Source organism: Mus caroli, unplaced genomic scaffold (assembly GCF_978045245.1).
Source record: "Mus caroli unplaced genomic scaffold, Mus_caroli_1 scaffold_12, whole genome shotgun sequence".
In the NCBI taxonomy this organism is placed as follows: domain Eukaryota; kingdom Metazoa; phylum Chordata; class Mammalia; order Rodentia; family Muridae; genus Mus; species Mus caroli.
This window is the reverse complement of record NW_028227267.1, coordinates 23,804,627-23,826,930: the sequence shown is the minus strand read 5'-3', so window position 1 is coordinate 23,826,930 and position 22,304 is coordinate 23,804,627. Positions and strand designations below refer to the sequence as shown.

At 50.5% G+C, this 22,304-nt stretch overlaps 2 protein-coding genes across 2 annotated transcripts in view; both read right to left on the bottom strand.

Annotated features, from left to right (window-relative positions):
- Positions 1–3,565: 3,565 nt before the first annotated feature.
- Mustn1 (musculoskeletal, embryonic nuclear protein 1) lies at positions 3,566–5,691 on the bottom strand. The gene is made up of 3 exons (XM_021182447.3): positions 5,154–5,691; positions 4,012–4,144; positions 3,566–3,838 (listed from the first exon to the last, which is right to left on the bottom strand). The coding sequence occupies exons 1-3, from the start codon at positions 5,160–5,162 to the stop codon at positions 3,732–3,734; spliced, it is 249 nt and encodes an 82-aa protein (XP_021038106.1). The 5' UTR covers positions 5,163–5,691; the 3' UTR covers positions 3,566–3,731.
- Positions 5,692–7,527: 1,836 nt separating this feature from the next.
- The window catches only part of Stimate (STIM activating enhancer), a 50,579-nt gene continuing 35,802 nt past the window's right edge, over positions 7,528–22,304 (bottom strand). Inside the window, exons 2-8 of the mRNA XM_021182446.3 lie at positions 21,475–21,523; positions 19,887–19,982; positions 17,676–17,797; positions 13,542–13,654; positions 12,870–12,947; positions 11,750–11,899; positions 7,528–10,080 (exon numbers count right to left, since the gene is read on the bottom strand). Of these exons, the coding sequence (XP_021038105.1) occupies positions 9,982–10,080; positions 11,750–11,899; positions 12,870–12,947; positions 13,542–13,654; positions 17,676–17,797; positions 19,887–19,982; positions 21,475–21,523 (707 nt within the window). The 3' untranslated portion in view covers positions 7,528–9,981. The remainder of the gene's footprint in view (positions 10,081–11,749; positions 11,900–12,869; positions 12,948–13,541; positions 13,655–17,675; positions 17,798–19,886; positions 19,983–21,474; positions 21,524–22,304) is intronic.

Genomic DNA, 22,304 nt, shown 5'->3' with positions numbered 1-22,304 from the left:
GAGGGCATTGGATCCCAATTACAGATGGTTGTGAGCCACAATGTGGTTGCTGGGAATTGAACTCAGGACCTCTGGAAAAGCAGTCAGTGCTCTTAACCTCTGAGCCACCTCTCCAGGCCAAGGTCCCATTTATTAATTGTTGATCTTAGTGCCTGGAATGTTGGTGTTCTGTTCAGGAAGTTGTCTCCTGTGTCAATACACTCAAGGTTATTTCCCACTTTCTCTTCTATCAGAATTAGTGTATCCGGTTTTATGTGGAGGTCTTTGATCCACTTGGACTTGAGTGTTGCGCAGGGTGATAGATGTGGATCTATTTGTAACTGTCTACTTGCAGACATCCTGTTAGACCAGCAGTGTTTGTTGAAGATGCTCCCCCCCCCCTTGTATGGTTTTGGCTTGGCAAAATCAAGTCTCTACTGGTGTGTGGATTCACTTCTTGTTCGTCGATTCAATTCCATTGATCAACCTGTCAGTTCCTTTACTAATACCGTGCAGTTTTTATTACCATTGCTCTGTAGTACACCTTCAGATCAGGGATGGTGATAACTCCAAAAGTTATTTTATTGTACAGGATTGTTTTAGCTATCCTGGGTTTTTTTTTTCCATATGAAGTTGAGTATTGTTCTTTCAAGGACTGTAAAGAATTATGGTTTTTTGTATTTGTTTTTTTTTTGTTTTGTTTTGTTTTGTTTTGTTTTGAGACAAGGTTTCGCAGTGTAACAGCCTCGCTGTCCTGGAACTCACTTTGAAGAAAATGTTGTCCTCGAACTCACAGAGATCTGCCCATCTCTGCCTCCCAAGTATTGGGATTGAAAGTGTTTGCCACCATGCCCAGCTGGTTTTTGGTTTGTTTGTTTGTTTGTTTGTTTGGTTTTTCGAGACAGGGTTTCTCTGTGTAGCCCTGGCTGTCCTGGAACTCACTTTGTAGACCAGGCTGGCCTCGAACTCAGAAATCCACCTGCCTCTGTCTCCCAAGTGCTGGAATCAAAGGTGTGCGCCACCACTGCCGGGCTTTGTTTTTCAATTTAACTTTTTGTTGATTCTTTGTGAACTTCACATCACCTACCCCATCCCACTCATCCCCTCATCCCCTTGTGCCTACCTTTGCCTACCTTTTGCCCTTGAAACCTCCATCCCAAAGCCGTTAAATCTTGTTGTCAAAGCTGTAATGTGTGACTGTGTCCCACAGTATACTCTTTTGTTTATAGTTTTTTTACTTGGAGATGCTCACTGAAATGAGTCATTGGTCCCGTTGGAGGCTTCTGGATCCTGCTATGCTATAAATACTGAATCCCCTGAGAGGGACTCCTCTTGGAAATTGTTGTGGCTCTGTGTCTTGGAGACCCTGCAGCTTTATCTGTAGGACCAGCCCCTTCACACGCTCCGGCAGTTCATGGATGGGGGGGATGCTGGCATGGGCCAACTCAAAGCCCTAGATCTGGGCTTGGGTGGAAGCTGAGCTGGTCCACCCTCCATCTCTCCTGTACCCACAGCACAAGGCGAGTTCTCCAGCACTGCCCGGGCTAGCTCACCTAATGCCGCAGCCAGCAAGGGCAGAGTCAGCTCTCCAGCACTGCCCGGGCTAGCTCACCTAATGCCGCAGCCAGCAAGGGCAGAGTCAGCTCTCCAGCACTGCCCGGGCTAGCTCACCTAATGCCGCAGCCAGCAAGGGCAGAGTCAGCTCTCCAGAACTGCCCGGGCTAGCTCACCTAATGCCGCAGCCAGCAAGGGCAGAGTCAGCACTCCTGGTCTCATGCTCTCCAGCAGAGCCAGCTCTTCTGCGGTGTGCAGGCGAGGGGCAGGGCCTGGTCTCCCAAATGCTGCAGTAGATGAGGCACAAGGCTAGTTCTCTAGCTCCCATGACCTTGGGACCAACTCTCCCGCCTGCCATAGGTGGGAAGGGTCAAGGGGTGGCATCTCCCCCTTGCCCATGCCACCACATGGCAGACAAGTGGCAGGGCTCCCATGCTCACACCCTCTTGGCTTGCTCACCTGCGACCCACCCCCACTCCAGGGTCAGCTGTACTGCAGTGCTCAGGAGAGGTGCAGGGTCTGATCTCTGGAGTGTTGTAGCCAGTGAGGGCAGAGCAAGCTCTCCCTCCCTCTCTCATGAGTCCAGGGCCATTTCTCCTGCCTGCTGTAACTTTCAAAGGATGAGGTGGAGGTGGGGGACACCTTACCCTCACCCACTAAGTACTTTTTTTTTTTTTTTAAATAACAGACACTGTAATAAAGCGAACAAATATTGAGTACTTGATGCAGCTGGAGTTGATGTCCCCTGGTGGCCCTGGAAAGTCCACTCCTGAGTCTACGGACCCAGAAGTGTGGCCAGCTGCTGGTGTGTTGTCTATCATCAGTGTGGTTTACCTCAAGGCTGGTGGCATCTGTCCCTAGGACAGGGCATCGGAGACTTTGAGGAAATTTCTGTTGCTTCTATGAAAACCCTGCCTTCCCTTGCAAGGCTATGGTCAGAGGCCACACTCCTGTGTGTCTGTTCACCCTCCAGGCTCTGGATGGGAGTGGGGTTGGAAGGTACACAGTTCTGCTGGGAAGGACATTATTAAGAGGTCCAATGAGCAAGTGCTGGCTCTGTCCCCACAAGACATCTGCTCCTCTGGAACCCAGAGGATAGGCCCAGCCTGGAGCCAGAGCTACCTGCCCAGGGGTCACAGGAGCTTCCCAGGGGAGTCATCCATGAGCCAGGCCCTATAGGTCTGCTCTCAGGAGCCATTATTGGCCTGCCTGGGTTCTTGCCATTCTAACTGGGCAAGCTTTTAGCTTCCTCAACCTGACACAGCAGACATAGGACACAGGTCTCAAGAGACAGATGGCACACAGCTAGGAACCTGGTGTTCTCATACCCGGCCACCATGCTGGGGGGCAGGACATGGTTGCTGGGGAGTCCTGGAAACTCACGGCCACTGGCCAGAGGAGCCACACCTAGTTTGGGCTTTGAGATGGAGACATACAGTCCAGAGACACCATTGGCAAAGGTGTAAGGATAATGGGCTTGGAGGACCCTGGAAACACTGCAGCACCTTCTGAGGCAGGCAGAGGGAGCTCGGCCTCCAACAAGGTCTCTCTGTTACTGAAACCTGCTTTATGCCATAGACATGAACTCAACTCTCCTGCTGTGCATGATGGGAAACCGAAGGTTACTTTTCCATTTCATTTTTTATTTTAGGTACGTGAGTATTTTGACTTACAGGTATACCATACATAATGCAATGCCCGCAGAGGCCAGAAGAGGGTGGCAGAGTTCAATGGTTATGAGCTACCATGTGGATATTTGGGGACTGAACCAGAGTCCTCTAAAGAAACGGCAAATGCTCTTAGCTATGGCACCATCTTCCCAGCCTAAAACAGATTTAGGAAGAACTGTCTTCTACATCCATCAGGAAGTCCGCGCCAGGACTCCGCGGCTAAGGCTCTGCCTGGAACACCTCAGTGGTTCTGAGAACATCCCTGGCCCACCTCAGAGTCCAGGAAGGGCACCAGATATGCTATGTCCCCACACTTCCCTCTCTTCTGCAGGTAGCGGCCATGGCAACGTCCCAAGGCTGGGGACATTGGGCATACTCTTTATTGGTGTTTCCAAGGGCTAGGGTTGTGGGAGTCATGATGGTTCAAGAGACAGCAGAGCAAAAGCATCTTCCAGCATTACAAAAAAAAAAAAAAAAAAGTTCGTGGGGAGGCTCCTGTGTCCAGGTGGATGGTGCAATGTGCACGTCTCAGCCAAACACGCTCTTGGCTGGTCCCTCTTTGGGCTTCTCAAAGACTGTCTCGGTGCCTGTGCGGTTGCGGCTGAATACTGATGGGGCAGCTGAGCCGGCTTGCTCTGTAGGCAAGAGATGGAGGAGGTGACATCAGGGGCCTAAACTGGTCTCAGGGGCAGGGCTCCCTATGTTGCGTGCAGCCCCTCCTATGCCCAGAAACCCTCAACACCTCTTAGCTACCACCAAGGGGATGCTTGTGTCTCCAATTCTACCACACGTCCCTGGGGACACTCACCGTAGTCCCGCATGACCTGGTATGTCTTAGACTTGATGTCCTGGTTCTTGGCCAGGTTCCCTCGGGCCCCCTTCAGGTCTTCTTCCTTCACAGGGGGGCGCTTCTTCTTGATGGGGCCTTCAGGAGTGCCAGCCTTGGAAAGTCGAGAGCCTTACAATTCAATGCCTTGAGATGAAGACCCCCCCTCAACTTTGGCGGGGGTTCCTCCTTCCCAGGTTTCCAAATTAAGCCGATTCAAAGCTCACTCCTCTCCCAACTGCAAGTCCCCACCACCTCCCTGCCTTCTTAGCCTGACTTGGACATCTGACCTTTCCCCACAGACAGGGAGGGAACTCCTGGGGGTGGTGACCACTGCACCCTCACACTGGCCTGTTTGTCAGGCCGAGTTCAGGACTGGACACAAGGGCGGACAGCAAAAAGATGAACTTCGAGACTGAGGAGCCCCAGGGAATCTCAGGAATTCTAAGATCTGTTCACAGAGTTGGTGAAGTTCGTACAGACTGCCCCACCCTCCTTTTCCTAAAACAAAACCATTGATGTTTACTGTGTTTGGGGAGGGATCAGGGTAGACAGCCATGGAGAAAGGAGCAAGGATGACCTTGCTGTTCTTGCCCAGTAGAGCCGGGAAAGACAGACTTAGTGCTCACCCTTTCCCACCACCCGGGCGGGCGCCTGGGAGGCTAACGCCTGATTCTTTCTTAAGCCCTGCAGGCAGGTGCAAGGATTCCCTCACTCAGCCTGGGCTGAGCTCCCGGGGGAAAGGCAGGCCTGCAGACACACCCTCACAGGGAGATAGACAGCTGTGATCTTTAGGTATAGCCTCCGCCCCTCATCCTTCCTCCAGATTACAAATGTATACACATCTGGACACACTAAGCCAGCAAGGCTAGCTCCCTCATCCCCATACAAAGGCACACAGTTCCATATAAGCACTCCCCACCTCCACCCTCTCACACCCCTGAAGTGTCAAGGCCTTTCGCCAGAGCCTGGTGAGACCCAGGGTGTCCAGAGGTCAGCCTGGAAGGGCCACGGTGTCTGTGGTTAGCTTTGGCCTTTACTTCAGAGCAGGCACTATTAATTAGTGCCCAGCCTTGCCCTCACAACTTCCTTGGCACCAGATAGTCCCCTCTGGGCCTTCTTACCTCGGACATGTTAGATGCCAAGCAAGCTCTCTGTTGGTAACTCTCTGGCAGGCAGTAGCCACAGGAAAGGATCTGCGTGGAGCCTAACCCTTGGGAACTTATATAGTCTGCTTGTGCGTCCTGGGTAGTCACTCCCCTCCTTTGGAAGCTCTCAGATGATTCAGATCCACGCAGCGACTAGCTGGAGTTTATTCTTGGCGATGATGGGCAGCTGCCCTGGTGAGAGGAGATGGCCGCAGGGACCCCGCATCTCTGGGGACAGCTGCTTACTTGAAGGTGGGAGGTGCTGGCACTGTTGTTCACAGACTGTGTTTATGAATGTGAACCCTGGAATGTGTGAGACAGCCTGCCCAGGCTGATTGCAAGAACCCATCCCAGTGGCAGGGGTGGGAGGGGAAGTCTCTGAGGAGAGGGAGGGCCCTGAACAAGGGTGGATGCTCTAAGTTTGTTTAGCTTTCTCTTCTACTCCTGGATTCCACTGGAAATAGATTTTCCATCCCAGCACATTAGCAGGGGAGAAACTTCCTTTCTGTTGCTTGGAAGCACTTCCTCATGGTGAGCACAGCCAACTCAGAGTGAGTAGCCAGGAAGGCCGAGACCCTGTGGAGCTGCCATATCACAGTCTTGTTGATGTCCTGGTCCTCTAGCCAACCCTGGGACAAGTTTAATAAAGAGACAAAGCAAGGTACAGTATAGGCCCGGGAGGAGACCATGCTTGCTAGTAAAGGCCTATAGAGAGCTTCTGCCTAAGATGGACACTTGGAAGCTGGCTGGCAGGACTTTAGAGGACAGGGGTGAATGCCACTTCAGCTATTAAGCTGTAGTAAAAAGTAGAGCTCCCTTGGAAAATCATTTAGCAGCCCCCACTATCTTCATCTTTGCATGGAAAGATCACTGGTGGCAATGCAGGGACCCTAAGGCTGAGGTGGGCTGTGGTAGATGTGGGTTGGAGGTTTGTCTTAGACTTCTCTCCACTCCCTCCAGTCTACAATGGACATTATTTTTATCCCTGAAGGCACCAGGCAGATGAAATTCAACCAGGTACTAACAGTTATCCTAAATGTCATTCCATAGCTGTTGTGCCTCGAACTCTATCCCATTCTTTGTTCTGGGCTCCCAGTAGGTCAGTGTGGGCACCATCAGGTCTATAAGCATGGGCCTGAGCAATACCCATGATTCCCAGGGGAGGCCAGGCCATGCCTTGTGAGGAGTACCCACAGCTGGCTGACTAGGACTAGGCCGACCCAGGAGGAAAAGTGGGCTAGGCTCATCAGGATGATGGCTAGACCACGCTAGGCTCCTTCCATTGCAGACTCTGAGCCCACAGCAGCCAAGCCATCAGGAGGTTCATTAACCCGCTGAGTTGGTTGTGAGTTACAGGGCACAGGGCACAGAACCAACGACCACACAAGTGCTGGGTTTTTTCCTCCTTTTTCTTCTTTTTTTGTAATAAGATGTGAAAATTTACTGTAAACCAGTTTACAATGGAAGTACACCATCTTCTCTTTCATCTAAAAAATGTGGTTTTGTGACCCATGCATGACATCATGCTTAAATGTCACTGGCAGCTGAGGTGGGATGGTTTCTGTGACTCATGACTGCTTACACAGCCTTGATTGGCAGCTGCAGTCAGTCATAGGTCTGACTTCTAAGTAAACCCAGGAAAAGAAAAATTTAGAACTAAACCAGGTAACCAGTCCACCAACCAATCCACTCACCCACTCAGGACTCAGGGTGTTCAAAGCAAGGCTGACCACAGGCCCCGCACTACGAACACGTCTCCCATCGAAAGTTGTGGGAATCTTCATTTAAGAGCTAGCTCACTTCGGGGGTCGGGAGGTGAGGTGGCAAACACCTTTAATCTCAGCACTTGGGAGGCAGATGCAAGCAGATCTTTGGGTATGAGCCCAACCTGATCCAAAGAGCTAGGTTCAGGACAGCCAGGACCACACAGTAAAACTGTCTTAAAAAAAAAAACAACAACAAAACTAGACTAGGTTACGTTCTATAAGGTTTGCTGCCTGGCAGGAGGGACCGCCTGGATCTGCTCCTTCTAGGTCTTGGGGCACCTTTCAGATGTGCATCCTGAGCTGTAGCCAGCAGGCCTATACTGCCAAAGAGAAGTTACAACTTGAATTTGAATCTTTTTGTTTTCCCCAAGAAAGGAGGCAGGAGAGGTGACATGAACCCACGACTCCTTTGGTGCTCGGGAGTTCACAGTTTAACATCTGAGGCAGGAGGTTGCTCCCAACATGCGCCAGGGCTGAGGGGCACAGAGTCTCGTGCCACACAGGAGCTCACCATTCACCCCTGCCTTTCCCAAACTCCCACCAACAGGCAAAGGAAACAATAAAGCAACCACCATGTCTCTGAGTTAGGTGTCAGCTCTCTCTCATTGGTTTATTTCTGTTAGTTACAACCCCCCCCCCCCCAAAAAAAAAAACCCAAAAAACAAAAAACAAAAAACTCTTATGCATCACCTTGGCTGGTAAGCTTCTACCAAGTGCAGCTTGGCCAAGGTACCTATTTGGACAAATCAGATTGACAGCACACCACAGCTAGGTCAGCATTCCACTTCTTGTTTTTTTTTTTTTTGTTTTTCTAGCTCGGTGTTGCCCGCAATCAGCCAGTAAAGGGTCCCACCTCATAAGGCAACTTGGAACAAGTGATGCGGACACTCGTTCCGGGGAGGGGGGACAGCTCAGAAGAAGTCCTGACCAGAACCCTCTACATCCACTCCAGTGAGACAGTGCACCACAGCGACAGAAAGGCCTTGTCGGCCACCGGAGGCTCTCCCGAGGGACGCGGAATTGTATGTGCTTACAGCCCAGGAGTTGCCATCCTTCCGTCCTTAACAGCGTTTTCCCCACCTCTGTGCCTAGCTTGGAAACTCCAGGAGCTTGAGTCTGAAAATGAGGTTTCAGCTCTGAGCTCCAGAGGGATGGCAGGAGTGTGCCCAGCAAAGGCCAGCTAAAGCACAGCAAACGGGAAGGGGACGTGAGGATGACGTGAGCAACACCCGGGAGCTGACCAGCTCACCAGGAGTTCGAGCTCAGTGGAAGCTCACTAGAGAAGGGGAGAGAATGACCACCGCTGAAGGATGGAAGAAAATGGGAGCCGGGACCAAGGCAGGGCCTGGTGGACTCGTTCCAGGTCATGGCCTCCCACAGCAGACTCACTCTTCTCAGTGACTTGCGCTAGACAGTGAGCTGAGAGGGCCACCCAGAGCATAGCCTTCTGTCTGTGACAAGGAAGGTTTCAAGTGGCAGAAGACAGCCCAGGTGTCCTGGGCAAGGGCTAGGGTCACGGGCCACAAGCATATTTAGAGGCTGTATGCTTATGCAAAGCGCACTCTGCCCTAGGCTGAGGGGTTCTGAGGAGAGCTGTCCTCTGTGCTTGTCCCACCTAAGGCCTCAGCCCGTGAGGCGGTGGGTGTTCTTGTGCTCCTTACCACTGACAGGCCATCAGACAGTCCTGCCCTGCTGCTCCCACAGCAGGGACAGTGCCAGGCCAGGCTGGCCCACAGGTAAACCACAGCCTGGCTGAGGAGTGGGTGTGGCCAGCAGAGAGGAGCCAGTTAGAAATGCCTCATACAACCTACACATTCAAACACGGCTCACATCAGTGTCTGCTCTGCTGCAGTTACTTCACAACTTTGTAGGGCATCAATGATAGGCTCTTCCGGCCAGGAAGAGTTCTCCAAACAGCTAAGCAAGCAAGCAGGTGGCAGCTGGTGACAGACCAGGGCAAAGGTTGGCTCTGCAAGCTGCTATACCGGCAGTCAAGGCTGGGGTCATTCTAACACTTGCAATTTAGAGACTGAGAGAGGCAGGAAACCAACAGGAGTAGCCGTAGGCGGTCTTGAGTCCTCTGGACACAAACGTCTAACTCCCGAGTGAAGTTTAACCATTGCCTCCAACACGGCAGCTTGTATGCCCTGGCAGGACTCTGTCTGTCCCCACACTGGACACACAGATCTACCTCAGCAGCTGCCTCCTGTGCAGGTTCTGACCTTAACTATGGATCTGTGAGCACAGATAAGCACTATCTCTCTACCTTCCCACCAGGACTGTTTATCTCACCATCAATGTTACTTAACAATATTCCTGGCTCCAAAACTCCTCATTTTTACCTACCTCCTCCCAGCTCATACCCCATGAAAGGCGAACAAATCCATGTCTTTGGGGATTAAAAAGAGTTTTAAATACAATAGTATGAAAATATAACTTAAAAATATAAAAGTCAAACAGTATACGGAAGACTTAAAAATCTGTTTGCCCATTAGACCCATAGATACTTTGTAGGAAATGAACACATACTCAAAAAACAGTAACACTGTCACAGCTCATAAAACTGGCTTTAGAAATAAAGAGTTACAAAAGCCATTTTGAGTTAAGAAAGCATTCCTGTTCCAACTTGGATCAACCAGCAACTGCTAACCTCAAGCACAGCGCTTGTCCACAAGGCCGGCAGCCTCAGCTCCAGGACCCGCAACAGTCTGTGTGCTGTTTCCTTCCACCATGCCACCTGGTCAGACAGGACAGGGGCTCTCACAGAACCCCTAAGGGACAACAACAAACAAACAAAGCTCTTCGCTTGCATATTTGGTCAGTGTTTGTAGTGCAACTGAGCGGGCACTCCAGCTGCCCACAGCCCCCTCGGGCATGGGTCCTCTTCCCTCTTTTAAGTCACAGTCGTCTGGGGCGGGTGGAGAGCGGGCAGAGACAGCAGGAGGAGCGGAGGTAGAAGAGTAGGGCAGAGAGGAGGGAAGCGACGCTGTTGCTGCAGGGCTGGGCCCCAGGACTGTCACCCGCAGCGTGGGAATGTGTCATACAGGCAGCCCGAAGCGGTGCTTCTTTTTCACAGGTCTCCGGAGGTCCTCCTCGGCGTCAGACTCCTCCATCTCATCGTCAGCTGAGATCAGGATCTGGGGCGGTCAAGAGGCAAGGCCTGAGATTCCAGTGCCTTCTGTGCTGTGTCCTCCTTCGAACCCAGCCCCTGTGGGAGGCCTCATGTCTCCCACATCCTCAGAGGAGGGTTGAGGGAAGTCCCCCCTTCCACAGTGAAATGTGCTGGCCTGTTGAAGCTAGCATTGAAGTCACCACCCCTAATCTGCCACCCCCTACCCAATCAATGCCTTCACTTGGCTTCCAGCCAGACCCAAAGCTGATCAAAGCCAAGCCGGCGCCTGGAATCTCAGGGTTCTGGAATCACCTTACATACACAGTGTCTTTCAAAAGGGACTGGAGTCATCCCAGGGACCAGACAGGCAGTGTAGGTTCAGAGGGGCTGTCTTGAGCCACCTCTGTCATGAAGATGAAGAGGGGAGCGCTCTACCCCTCCATGCAGCCGGGACACTGAGGACAAACTTGTTCACTCCTGCTGCAGCTGCTGGCCTTAGACCTCTGCTTACCACGGGAAGATCTGAATGGCCTGCATGAAGGTTTAAGGGCCCAAAGCCCAGCCAAGCTGGGGAATGTGAACTCCTACTTGAGGGGTGGGACAAACAGCCTCACTACCCTTCCTGTGGACAGAGTCACTTGATGGTTCACGGCTCCCTGCTCTGGCCAATGTGAACTTCACTTAATATCAGAGGCCAGACCATGTGGTTGTGAATGCCTATAAGCATAATTTCTGCTTTATGGCTTTTTGTCATTTGCCAAATGTTGGCCATTTATCAGGATGTAATACAGCCCTATAACCAGAATACATACTTGGAGAAAATTGAGGCTTGCTTTCTAATCTACTCATCATTTAAAACTCCTCCAGCCTGCCCAGGGGTCCCCAGGGCTGGTGCGCATGCTCAGTCAGATGCACTGCACGCATGGTGGTAAACCAACTGTGTGTCTGCTTATACTCATCCTTAGGTCTCAGGGTGGCAGCCGTCTCAGTCACTCTGGGGGTGGCTGGGGGGTCAAGGTCTCACTCTATAGCCCTTTCTGGCCTGGACTCTGCTATGTAGACTAGGCTGACTCCGAACTCACAGAGATCTGAGTGTCTTTACTTTCCAAGTGCAGGGGTAAAGCCATGTGCCACAAGCCTGGCTAATCTCAGCCACGTCTATAGCTCCCACTGGCAGCATAGCTGCTCAGCACTATGGAGTTTCCGCAGACACTGAGGCCCAGGTCACGAATGCTGCAGCCCAAGGGACACACTCCCCTGCCCTGTGCTGTCTGTGCTCACGCATGCCTTCCTTATGTCAGGCACCAGTGGGTAGAGGGAGACGAGGTTACCTCTGTGAGGTTTAGCTAGTCCTATATTTTACAAGTTTTTCCCTTGCTTGTTCATGAAGAACAGGGCTCCAAGTACCTTAACGTTCCCCTGGAGTAAGACAGATCTCACCTTACCTAGCTGTCTCCACCGCTGCCGCAGCGATGGTCTATAGCAAATCTACATACTACATCCTTTTGGCTTGAGACAGCACTTGTGACAGCAGATGTTGGGCTCACGCTAATGAGGCTCTGAGCGACCTGAGCTATTCTTTAGCTCAGCTTCTTCCTTCCCTCTGACTGGCACTGCGAATTCAGGTACAAACTTAAGAGCAGAGAGCCCAAGGTATAATGGCCAAGCCCTTGGGGAGTCAGAGAGGCTCCTACCTCAGACTCAGACTCCTCATGGGATGCTGCCCTTCGGTAGCGAACCTTGCTCCCATTCCTTGAGTCCTGGTTGGCTCCTCTTTCTTCTAGTTTAGCTTTCGTCTTCCCCTTTCTCATGAGGAAATTGTCCACTACCCAGAACATGAAAGCCTGTGCGAAGAGAAAGGTGTAGTCACTCTGGATAAATCAGAACAAAGCAAGCAGAAGGCTCCATACCCACCCCTTCCTCAGACAAAAGAGAAGCCGCACTCAGCCCTGACGCCTCCCAGGACATCCAAGAGAAGTAGCCGCTCTCTTTCACTTGCTGTACTTTTATGATCAGAGAACAGCAGGGTGATTCTTGCTGTGGTCAATTATGGGTTTATTGTTGGGTTAAATGACAGGCAGCCCAGGGGCAGGCGCGGTGCTGCACGCACACCCTGCATCACAGCACTGTGGAGGCAGAGACAGACTCATTTGTGTTTGAGGGCAGCATAGTCTACTCTAGTGAGTTCAAGGACAGCCAGGGCTGTGTAGAGAGACCCTGACTCCAAAAAACAAACTAAACCAAACCAAAACCAAAACCAAAAAACAAACAAAAAAACCCCAAAAACCAAAACACCCAACAAACAAACCAGGCAGCCTGTTTCGGGCCAAGAACCCCAGTCTCTGCCCGTTTTGAGCCTCATGGGTCCTTCACAGGTGGCGACAATGCTGCTTCAGGGAGCCCCCGATCCCTTTAGCGCTCTACATCACTGGTTCTCCACACGAGGCCACTGTGCTCAAGAGCTTCTCTGAGGTCTATACTCAACAGCAAATACCTGGAGAACGCTTTGACCCTGTTCTAGAAGTCACACACTTCACCCACAGGCTGGGATCTCTCAGCGAAGTGGCCTATCAGGGAAGGCAAGTCATAGTTCCTAGGACCCTCTGCCTGAAATAGGGGCCCTAGAGTGGGTACCTGATTTCTGAGGAAGGACTCCTACCAAGTTCAATACTGGTTAGGGGACGGACTGGCTACACAGATAGAAAGGATTGTCTGAGGCTGTAAAGGTGACTTTTGTGTCACACTCAGAGCGTTGAACAGGAAACCTTAGTGGCAGGGTACAAGCTGGGATAAGACACTCAACAAGGCACTGACATTGACAAAGAAGGGGACTATCAGCATGACGATGGCCAGCTTCAGGTCGGGGTTTTCAATTGGATTCAATAGGGCCACCTGCAGAGAGAAACAGACACAGTGAGGAGACACAGGGGCAGCACACAGGAGACTCAGACACTTCCCAAGAGCCACTGGAACAGCCCCTCACACCCATGGCTGCACAGACCCTAGATCTGACTGTTGGTAAGGATGGGTCAGAGCTGCTCTGGGCCACTGGCTCTGGGGCAGCTTCCCCTGTGGACCTGAGGGCCATGGGCTTACCCAGGTATTAGCATGTAGGAGAGTAAAGACCTCAGAAACTGCTCCGTCGCTTCAGCTGAACTGGCAGACACGAGTGTGAAGGACATTGACCAGTGAGACACATTCACAGTTACCAAGTCTGCAGGCTGAGCAGACCAAGCAACACAGCAGAGGGAGCTGGATTTCCATTATGCTTACACATCCCCAAGTTTCATCACCAAGTGCATGAACACCAAGGACAAGAATGACAAACTAACGCTCTTATAAACAGCTGCTACATCAGACCAGACCCAGGACTCACACGCATGGAGCTAAAACAGAAACCAGCAGGCCGGGTGCCAGGGCTGGGGATGACGGGGCTGTCGTTTACTTGGCTTAGCACAGAGCGCAGAAGCAGGGATGGAGGCAAACCTTTTTCCACTGGAGTATGAGAAGGACGATGAAGACCACGGACTTTTCAAAGATCATGATCACGATGTAGAGGGCGCACTGCCCTACCCAGGCCCCGCACTGCAGAGGGTCTCCTGCAGGGACAGGCAGGTGCTTAGTCACACACACCAGGATCTGAGTAGGACACTACCACCCAAGCCCTTTGCAGCTCATTATGAGCCCTCATGGCCCTAGCTGGATCCCAGAACCCTGGCTCTAAGGTACTTTATGAGTCTCTAAAGCTCTACAAATCACCTCATTTCTAAAAGAGGCAGTACTCTGAATAAAGCCAGAATTCCTAATTTGGATATACCAGAATGTTTTTCTTAAAAAAAAAAAAAATCTAGGATAGAGTTAAGGGGAACTAAACTTAGCCCTCACTGCTGGCTCTGTCCACTGGCAGCAGCAGCTGGGTTAAGCAATAGTGCTATTTTATCTGCAGTTGATTTTTCCAGCGACTGCTGCTAACCCCCTTTTCTCTGACACTGTGCCTATAACTGCAGTAATCAACTTCTTTGTCTATTTCCTCCTTCAGGCTGCCCCATCCCCCAGCCTCCCTGCGGTTCTTAGCCCTGGGTAAGATCAGTCTGATCCAGAGAGCCTCAGAGTCCACAAACCCACGCAAAAGAACCACAAGTTAATGGTTTCATAGAATTAACCAAACACAAATTTTGGAGCAACATAGTTCATTTTGGGGGGCCATGTAACACCTTGGCTAGGAGAAAGAGATCGAAGCCTTTAAGACAGGATGTGGCAGATACGGACTGAGGCCAGCGGCTACAGCACAGGCTGTCAGTGGTATGGTTAAGAAGTGCTCGGGAGGGCTCCAACAGTCCAAAATGGGGACCAACTGGACCCTGCAGTGCCTCTAGGGTATGCCAGAAACAGACTCATTGAAGGGTGGGACTAGCCTCTCTAGAGAATGATCGAATGACACGCAGAATCTTAGGCCAGGCCTCCTCAGAGTGGGAGAGTGGGTGGCAGGGCCTTGTCCTGGAAGCTCGGCCAGGGTGACCTGCATTCCACGGACCAGAACAGCAACAAAGTGACATTTCAGGAAGGCTGTGAGAAGAGGACCTGGTCTGGAGAGACATCTCCAGGCACCCATGCAGCAGGCGGCATCCCTGTCTGGGGCTGCAGGCCGAACACAGTGGAGGCAGGTGAATGCCTTTCCACAGCTGTAATGGACAACCAGCAGAACACGTCCCTTCCTCTTCTGGACAACGGCAGGAGAAGGGCGGCAAGCATGCAGCAGCACACTGAGTGCCTAACCTAAGGCCTGACCCTTTGCTCCCACCTCCAGGGCAGGGCATCTAAGCCTCAGCAGAGCACCTGGAAGTGTCACTCTTCCTGGCAAGGCCTAGCAGGAGTTTCACAATGCTTTTGGTAAACCACCTGATCTTACTGAGAACAGGAGAGGAAACTGCTTGCTCAACTCCCAGGCAAGAACAGTAATCACCATCTAGGAAGTACCGCTGGGAAGTGTCCGAGAAGGACTGGGCTATCTGGGAAAGAGCAGACAAAGGACACCATTTGTTCACTGTTGTGAGGGCATTCACTTGCTCAGCGTGCCCTCACTCCATTGCCTAGAACGGAGGCTGTGAGTAACGGAGAAGACAGACTTCAGTTTCCTCTTCTTTCTCAGTTTGTACAGTGCAGCTGCCATGGCCTGTTGTTGTTTTATACTAAAATAAAAATGTTGAAAACCACCCAAGAGAGATAAAAGTGCCCGTGTCCGGCTGATACACCCTCGCTTCCGGTGTACCAGGCCACAGGTCACTGGAGGCGGACTGAGTGGACATGTGACAGCTTGTTTGATTATTTCTGTTCCCTTGACAGTCTTTCAAATGCTCCCTGAAGTTCTGTCTAGAGGACAAATACGGTCAGTAAGCATGCCAGTGTGCCCTGCTTTCTACTGTAGTGGGCAACCTCAGGGACATGGCTTGTTCCGGTAAATTATTCTCGCAGGCTGTTATGGGAATAGGGGCCAAAAGGAAGGAACACGTGTGTGCTGAGAAGCCTCTGGAAGGGAGCACGTGGATGGGCCGGCAGGAAAGCCTATGATGTACTGTGCCACCGAACACTATCCTGTCTTCAGGGCAAGAGAAGCTTGGTCATCAGACTACAGATACCACCTGTGACTCAAAAACTGTTCACCCCTCAAACCAAACAACGATGCTTATGTTTCAAGTCCCATGACTTCTCCTAGGAACCCAACATGCTATCTTGAGAACAACCGCTTCTTCTTTATTTCCCTGAGAGCTGTGGGGCCTACATGGAGTTCCTGGTGTAGAATAATGGTCCTGCAAAGATGTCCATGTCCCAGTCTCTGGAACCCATGCTATGTGCTGTGACCTAGGCAAGGGGAATTCTGGCTGTTAATGGAATTAAGGTTTCTATTCAGACTTTAAATGGAACATCTGGAGTGTACAGATGCACTCAGGTAAGCACAGGGCCACTTCAAGGTGGAAGGTCAGAATGTTATACCTTGAGAAGAACTTGGCTGCTGGTTTTGAAGACAGAGGGAGAAAATCATAAGCCAGGGACCCAGACAGAACTAGAGGCTGGACAAGGCAACCAAACAACATCTGCATCACTTCTAGAATGACACAACCCTAATGCTGCCTTCATGTTAACCCAACAGAACTGTGTTGGACTTTTGAAGGGACCACAGATAAATCCACTTGGGTTGTCTTAAGTCACTAAGCTTGTGTTGATTTCTTACAGCAGCGCAGAACAACAACCAACAACTACAATGCCTGCAGGCAGCGGGGAGACAGTCCAGGGAATGAGGACTTGGGGCGGCCCTTGACAAAGGGACGTTTTCTCTGGAGACACTTGAGGACTCTGGTTCCCAACACCAGTGACTAGATTAAGGGGCTGGGCCAAGAGGACAGGGCTCACACAAAGCCACTGCCGCTTTCCCTTCTTTCCATCCTTGGGGAGGAGGCAGGCAAAACTTGCTTGAGAACTGGTGGTGTAGGGGACCAGACCTGACCCCTGTTCTCAGTCAACCATTGACTGTGAGAACGAAACAGTATCACTGGTCAGCTACTGTGTATCTGACAGCTCTGCCTTCCAGACAGGGATCTCTATAGCTGAGGTGCAGGTGAGCAGTGCTGGTGGCGGTCATGGAAGGTTTTAGGACCCCTGGTGCAGAGGACACACAGCTCACAAACGCGTCCTGACCGGGTACGTCACTTACGTCACTTAACTCCTTAGTTGCCTGTTTTATAAAATGAGAATGACGTCAGACTGGTCCACATGTGCTGTGGCCATTTCTGTCCCGCAAGCTGAGAACTCTATGGGTTTGGACATCTCAGAAGCCTCCTTCCCTGGAGTCCTGAGGCACATGCTATGTTGGGCCCTATCTTAAGTCACTGACTCATTGGCATCAAGTAACAGGCTAAGAAAAGCCCTCCCCTGAACTCATACTCCCTCACTGAAGACAAACAATTACTTAAGATTTCTAGAAATACCCAAGGCACTCCACAGCCAGCTCCAGCAATCATGTGCCCTTTTAAACTGTCATTCTCTCAGAGGCCTTCAGGCACCTAGAAGACAGTAGGTCTCTGGGCCCAGAGCCATGGCATGGAAGGAGTGTGGATCCAGATTGTACACACTTGTCCTGGCACCCTCTTGTGGTGAGCTCCTAACACTGCTCCTTAAGAGTAGCTCCTCACCAGGATCACCTCACTAGGCAAACGTTCTAGCAGAGTAATCCGGTGACAGGACAATCGCAGGTGTGTAGCAGAAAGAGGGACAGGCTTTCACCTCACTGTGGACAGCCTTCCCAAACAACAGCTGCTCCCATCTATCTGATGTGGTGGGCAGGGGACATGAACTCTTTGGGAAGCTCAGCAGGACGAGGTGGCCCTGCAGCCCTGCATGTGGGACCAAGTGCCTCTGGGGGAAGGGCTGTCTCCTGGCTTCTGCAATTCTTTCCCCCCACAATGGAGATCTTGGCAGTGAAGTACTTGCTCCCAGCTACTAGGAAAGTGAGTCTCAAGCCTTAAAGTGAACTTCTCTATGTCCACACAAGGAGACAGTGAACAGCCCAAATCCTCCTGACTTCAGAGTCCCCAGCAGGCCCTACCCAGTGTTCCTGGACATTACCATATTCTCCAAAACGCAGGGATTCCCACTGCTGCCACTCCACCAAGACACCGACGGCGCGTACACCCACATAAATGAGCAGCATGCCTACAGTGGCGTCCAGAAGAAAGTTGATGAGGTACCTAGAAAGAGAGGCCATACCAGCATGGTCAGGGAATAAAGCCACTAAGCTGTGGCCTCACTGTGGCACTTACCAGGGTCCCAGATGAAGGCTAACAGACCCAGCCTATGTTTGGCTTTACTGAGGGAGAGTAGTACTCCAACATATATTTATGCAAGAGACTACAGAATGGTGGCTTCCATTTCCAGGAGTCTGAAAAGGTGCTAATATTAAAAACTTGAAGAACAGGAAAGAGAAGGACAAAGAAGCTTTATAAACTTCAAGTGTATGTGCCAAGGCCAAGATTCAACAGAAGACAGCACACCTGGAAGTAGCTAAGGGAACCGAGGAGAACAAATCCCCATCGGCAACAATAAGTCCATTGAGTGGTTCTGTTCATCCCGGTGGTTCCAGGCCGGGGGAGGCGGTGTAACTGTGCCACTCACTTTCCTAGGGCATTCAAGGAAAATGGTTTCTGAGACTTCTTAGGCAAATCCCTGTCTGTAACCACGTGTGCAAACAGTATTTTTATTTTTTATTTTTAGTGATGGAACCCAGCACTGTGTATATGTGTGTGCGCGTGCTAGGCAAATGTTCTATCAGAGCTACAGTCCCAGATGTGACTTTTATACTTCAATGAGAGAGTTCTGCTGCCCCAAGAAAAGGCCAGAGGATTGGAGAAGGGAACATGGGGAGGCATGCCAATAGTGACCATTCTTATAAGGCTGGCTTCCACTTTCCTGAGATATAACCTTGTTCTCACCAAGGTAACACCCCTTGTTTACCTAGCCTCCTTCTGCGTAGATCCAGCTGAGCACCGCTGGACACAGGCTCCAGTTACTGAGGCAGACTAAGATGAAAGTGAGGCCATGGAGCAGATACTGACCCTGTGATACTAAAGGGCTTTGAACTCCCTATGGATAAGCTCAAGGACCGTGCAAGACTTGGCTTCAAGGAGCTTTCAAGTTGCTAAGGCTGAGACACTTTATGTAGACCAGCAGACCTCCGCTCCCGTCTGGGCTTTGTGATGTGCATAATACTTCAACATGGGGCCAGCATACTGTGCTTGGTCCCCAGAACCCAGAGCACTGAGAGGGAGGCAGGCAGCTTGTTCTTCCTCCTTAAAGACACAAGGGGTCACTCTCAGACCAGAGTCAGAAAGAATTGTCCCAGCTTCCAAAGCAGTTTCCATTCTGGCAGGAGGGCCCTGCTCTGACACTATCTCTAATTGGTGTGGAAGGATATTCACACCTGCAGGTTCACATCTGAGATGAAGCCTGAAAAATAACAAGGACAATGGGTATATCCAGTCTTGCATTCATTTATATACTTGTCAAATACTTCCTGAGCCTACTGTGTGCTGCCCTTGGAAGCCAAGACCAAATTTGACACTCTGCATTCAACACAGAGGATTCATTTAGGCATCAGAGCATCATGGGGGTACTGATGTGTACAGAGTACACAGACTGGTCTATGTCCAGCTTCACCATGTCTGCACTGTGTGAACTTTAGGTACTATAACCTTCCGGTCCCTCCCACTTGAAGTTGGAAAAGGGAAGTAAGAGTTGGAATTGGAGTGAAACCTCTGCCACTCTGTCTGCTAGGGGAATGACCACTCCTCCTCCAGTAAGAAGTAAAGTGTTTTAGGGCATGGATAAGGTAGCAGACACATTGCTCTGCACCTCATGTGGAAGGCAGTCCACGCTGATAGATGGATGCTTTTTGTGTCAGAGAGGCCAGTGATGCCCAATGATAACTGTGCCTTTGAACATCTCACAGCACAGGAAACACCCGTGTGCTCTTCATCTAGCACACAGCCATGCTTGAGTGTTATCCTGTCCTGATGAGGGGCTGCTGTGAACTTGGGCACTAGAAAGACAAAGGACTGAACTTAGACTGATGAGCATAAAGCCAACACACAAGGTAACTGTTAAAGTCCTGAGAACCAACCGAAAGCGGAGTGTACAAACTCATGAAGGCACACACAGGGTGAAACTAGAGAGAGGAGAAAGAATGGGTACCTCCCCCAAGCTAGAGAGCTGTGCTGGCAAGGGAAGAGAAGGCCAGTCCATATCTTCAATGGAGGTTAAATTCAAATACAAGCCACTCACAGTGAACAAGGGTCCTCTTCAGTGAGATCTGCTAGGTACACATTTGCAAAGTGGATGAAGAGCATCCCTATGGCTTGTTTGGAAGTGTCTAAAAACCTGCATAAAACAGAACCAGCAAGTGTTACCAACTGGACAGGAGAGCAGCAACCACCTTAGGGAAAACAGACCAAGTCTGTGGCCAAGCCTCAAAAGCATCCCTACACCCAGAGGCAAGGAGACACCAAAGGGTACCATGCAAAACACACAGAGGGCCTGAGACCTAGGTCTCCTCGGTGCTCCTTACTAACCGTGACGGCAGGGCTAAATGCCCAGATTCAGGAGACTCAGTGACAGAAGAGTACAAATAGGAATTCTCAACATACAGGAGGCACGTCCTTAGGAATCAGTGAGTGCATGGGACAATTATAAAGCACTTTTATTGACATGATGATGGCGTCACTACTGAAGGGGAGTGGAAGTCTCATTAGGGCAGGAGTAAGCTTAGTGTAGCCCACACTGCTACCAGAGGCCTGTCTGTCTCCTTCCAAATGACTTACTGTTTGGGAATTTTATCCTTGGAACCTATTTCTGAAGCTTTACTACTACATAATGAACATACAACTGCTACTGCAGGGTCATCCTACACAAAATGAGTATGTTTGATATTCATGTATCTACATTAAACACTTGATCTCTGCCCCGGACCCAGAGTCCCAACCCCCTGTAACGTCCCAAGTGCCAGGGGTGTGAGGAATATCCTTTTTTGTTGTTGTTGTTCCAGGCTCCCTCACAGAGAGAGGTCTAATCCTTTGGACTGTCCTGGGTGATAGGAGTATAGTTTGTTCTAAAATGGTGTCTGTAGTTCCTAGAGAGCTTTAGGGTGGGGCAGGCCACTGAAAGACTGAGCCATGAGTAAATAAGCCCCACCATACTCCAGGGAGAAGAGAAGGGCTGCGGACTACATTAACAACCCATAGGCCTCATGAGCCTTAAAACACAGTTCTGGAATCAGTGAGCAAATGAATCCATTCCCAGGGAGGATGGTGGACATGAGAGCCATGCTCACAGAACTGGGCTCAGGAATCAGAACATTCCAGCTCACTGAACGGCTTCATCTAGCCATTCACTCATCTGCATCCTTCATAATAAACCAGGGAATGTAAACACTGTTTCCTTCAAGTTTTGAGTCACATCTGGTGAGGGGTGTGATAAGAATCTCTGAAATATTACTAATTTCCAAATAAACTTGTATTTGATTACACATACAGGCATAATCTCGTAACAGTCAAGATGGAGAAGCCCACAGCAGAGGCTGCTCCGTTCACATCGTCTTCCATCTTCCAGCACTGAGAGCAGCATTATAAATAAATGTAGGGATCAAAAGTTTTTGAAAACAAAACAACACACACACACACACACACACACACACATAGAACTATTTTCATATCATACAGCATTCGTATTAACTCAGCTGAGAACCCCACTACTTTATTCGGTATGTAATTTCTCCTGTCCTACCTATCCCAGTACTCCACCATCAGTCCCTAGACCAAACCCTAACAACCTCGGCAAGTGCTTTCTCGGGGTGAGCTGGCACTTTGGTACGTACCATATCCTCCACGGCCGTCTTTCATGCTTTGGTTCTCTGAAGCGTTTAACTGAAAGAATAAACAGACATTGGGAGTTTCTCAAACCAACAGCAACGTAAAGTCCATACCCAAGGTGTGTTACCACTATTATTTACATTGCTAAGTTAAAACACGTAGTGTGGCAGCATATTTTGCTCAGTGAAGATTACAATGAGCCTGCACTTCGGTCTGTTGGCAAGGACGCTTCAGAACTAGATGCTCCTTCCTGAACCACGCCTTCTCACAGTGTGTGCAAACCTGCATCTTCCCCTTGTGACAGAGCTCATTTAGGTGATGACTAGAAGCAGCGAGGGACAATGTAGTTGCTTCCAGCTCTAGCATATGTTCTAGGACAACACACCCACTCACCCTGAGGCTTACTGTACTCCAAGCCAGACATCAGGGCTACAAATGTAGTGAGCTCCCTAGGAAATGGGAGAGTCGTATAGTGCAGGACGGAAGAAGAGACAGCTCTGAGGCTGGACGCAGGAGTTAGGACAGGCTTCCCTAATGGAAGTAAGCAAGCCAGGTCCTCAAGGTTGAGTGAGAGCTTGCTGAAAGACCAGAGAGAAGACACAGAGCAGACACAGCTTTGGAGCTCACACGTACAGTCACAGAGCATAGCAGAGTGTTTAGAATAACTTAATTTGCTTCATTACAGTATATAAACACAAAAAAAGCCTGCTGGAGATATAGCAGGTAAGAGGGTAACAAACTGAACATGGGCCTCATGAGGGGGTTCCTGAGTGCTGGGTCAGAGGGCCTGTAATGAGTCCTGCAGGGCAGAAGGACCCAGGAGAATCCAAGCAGA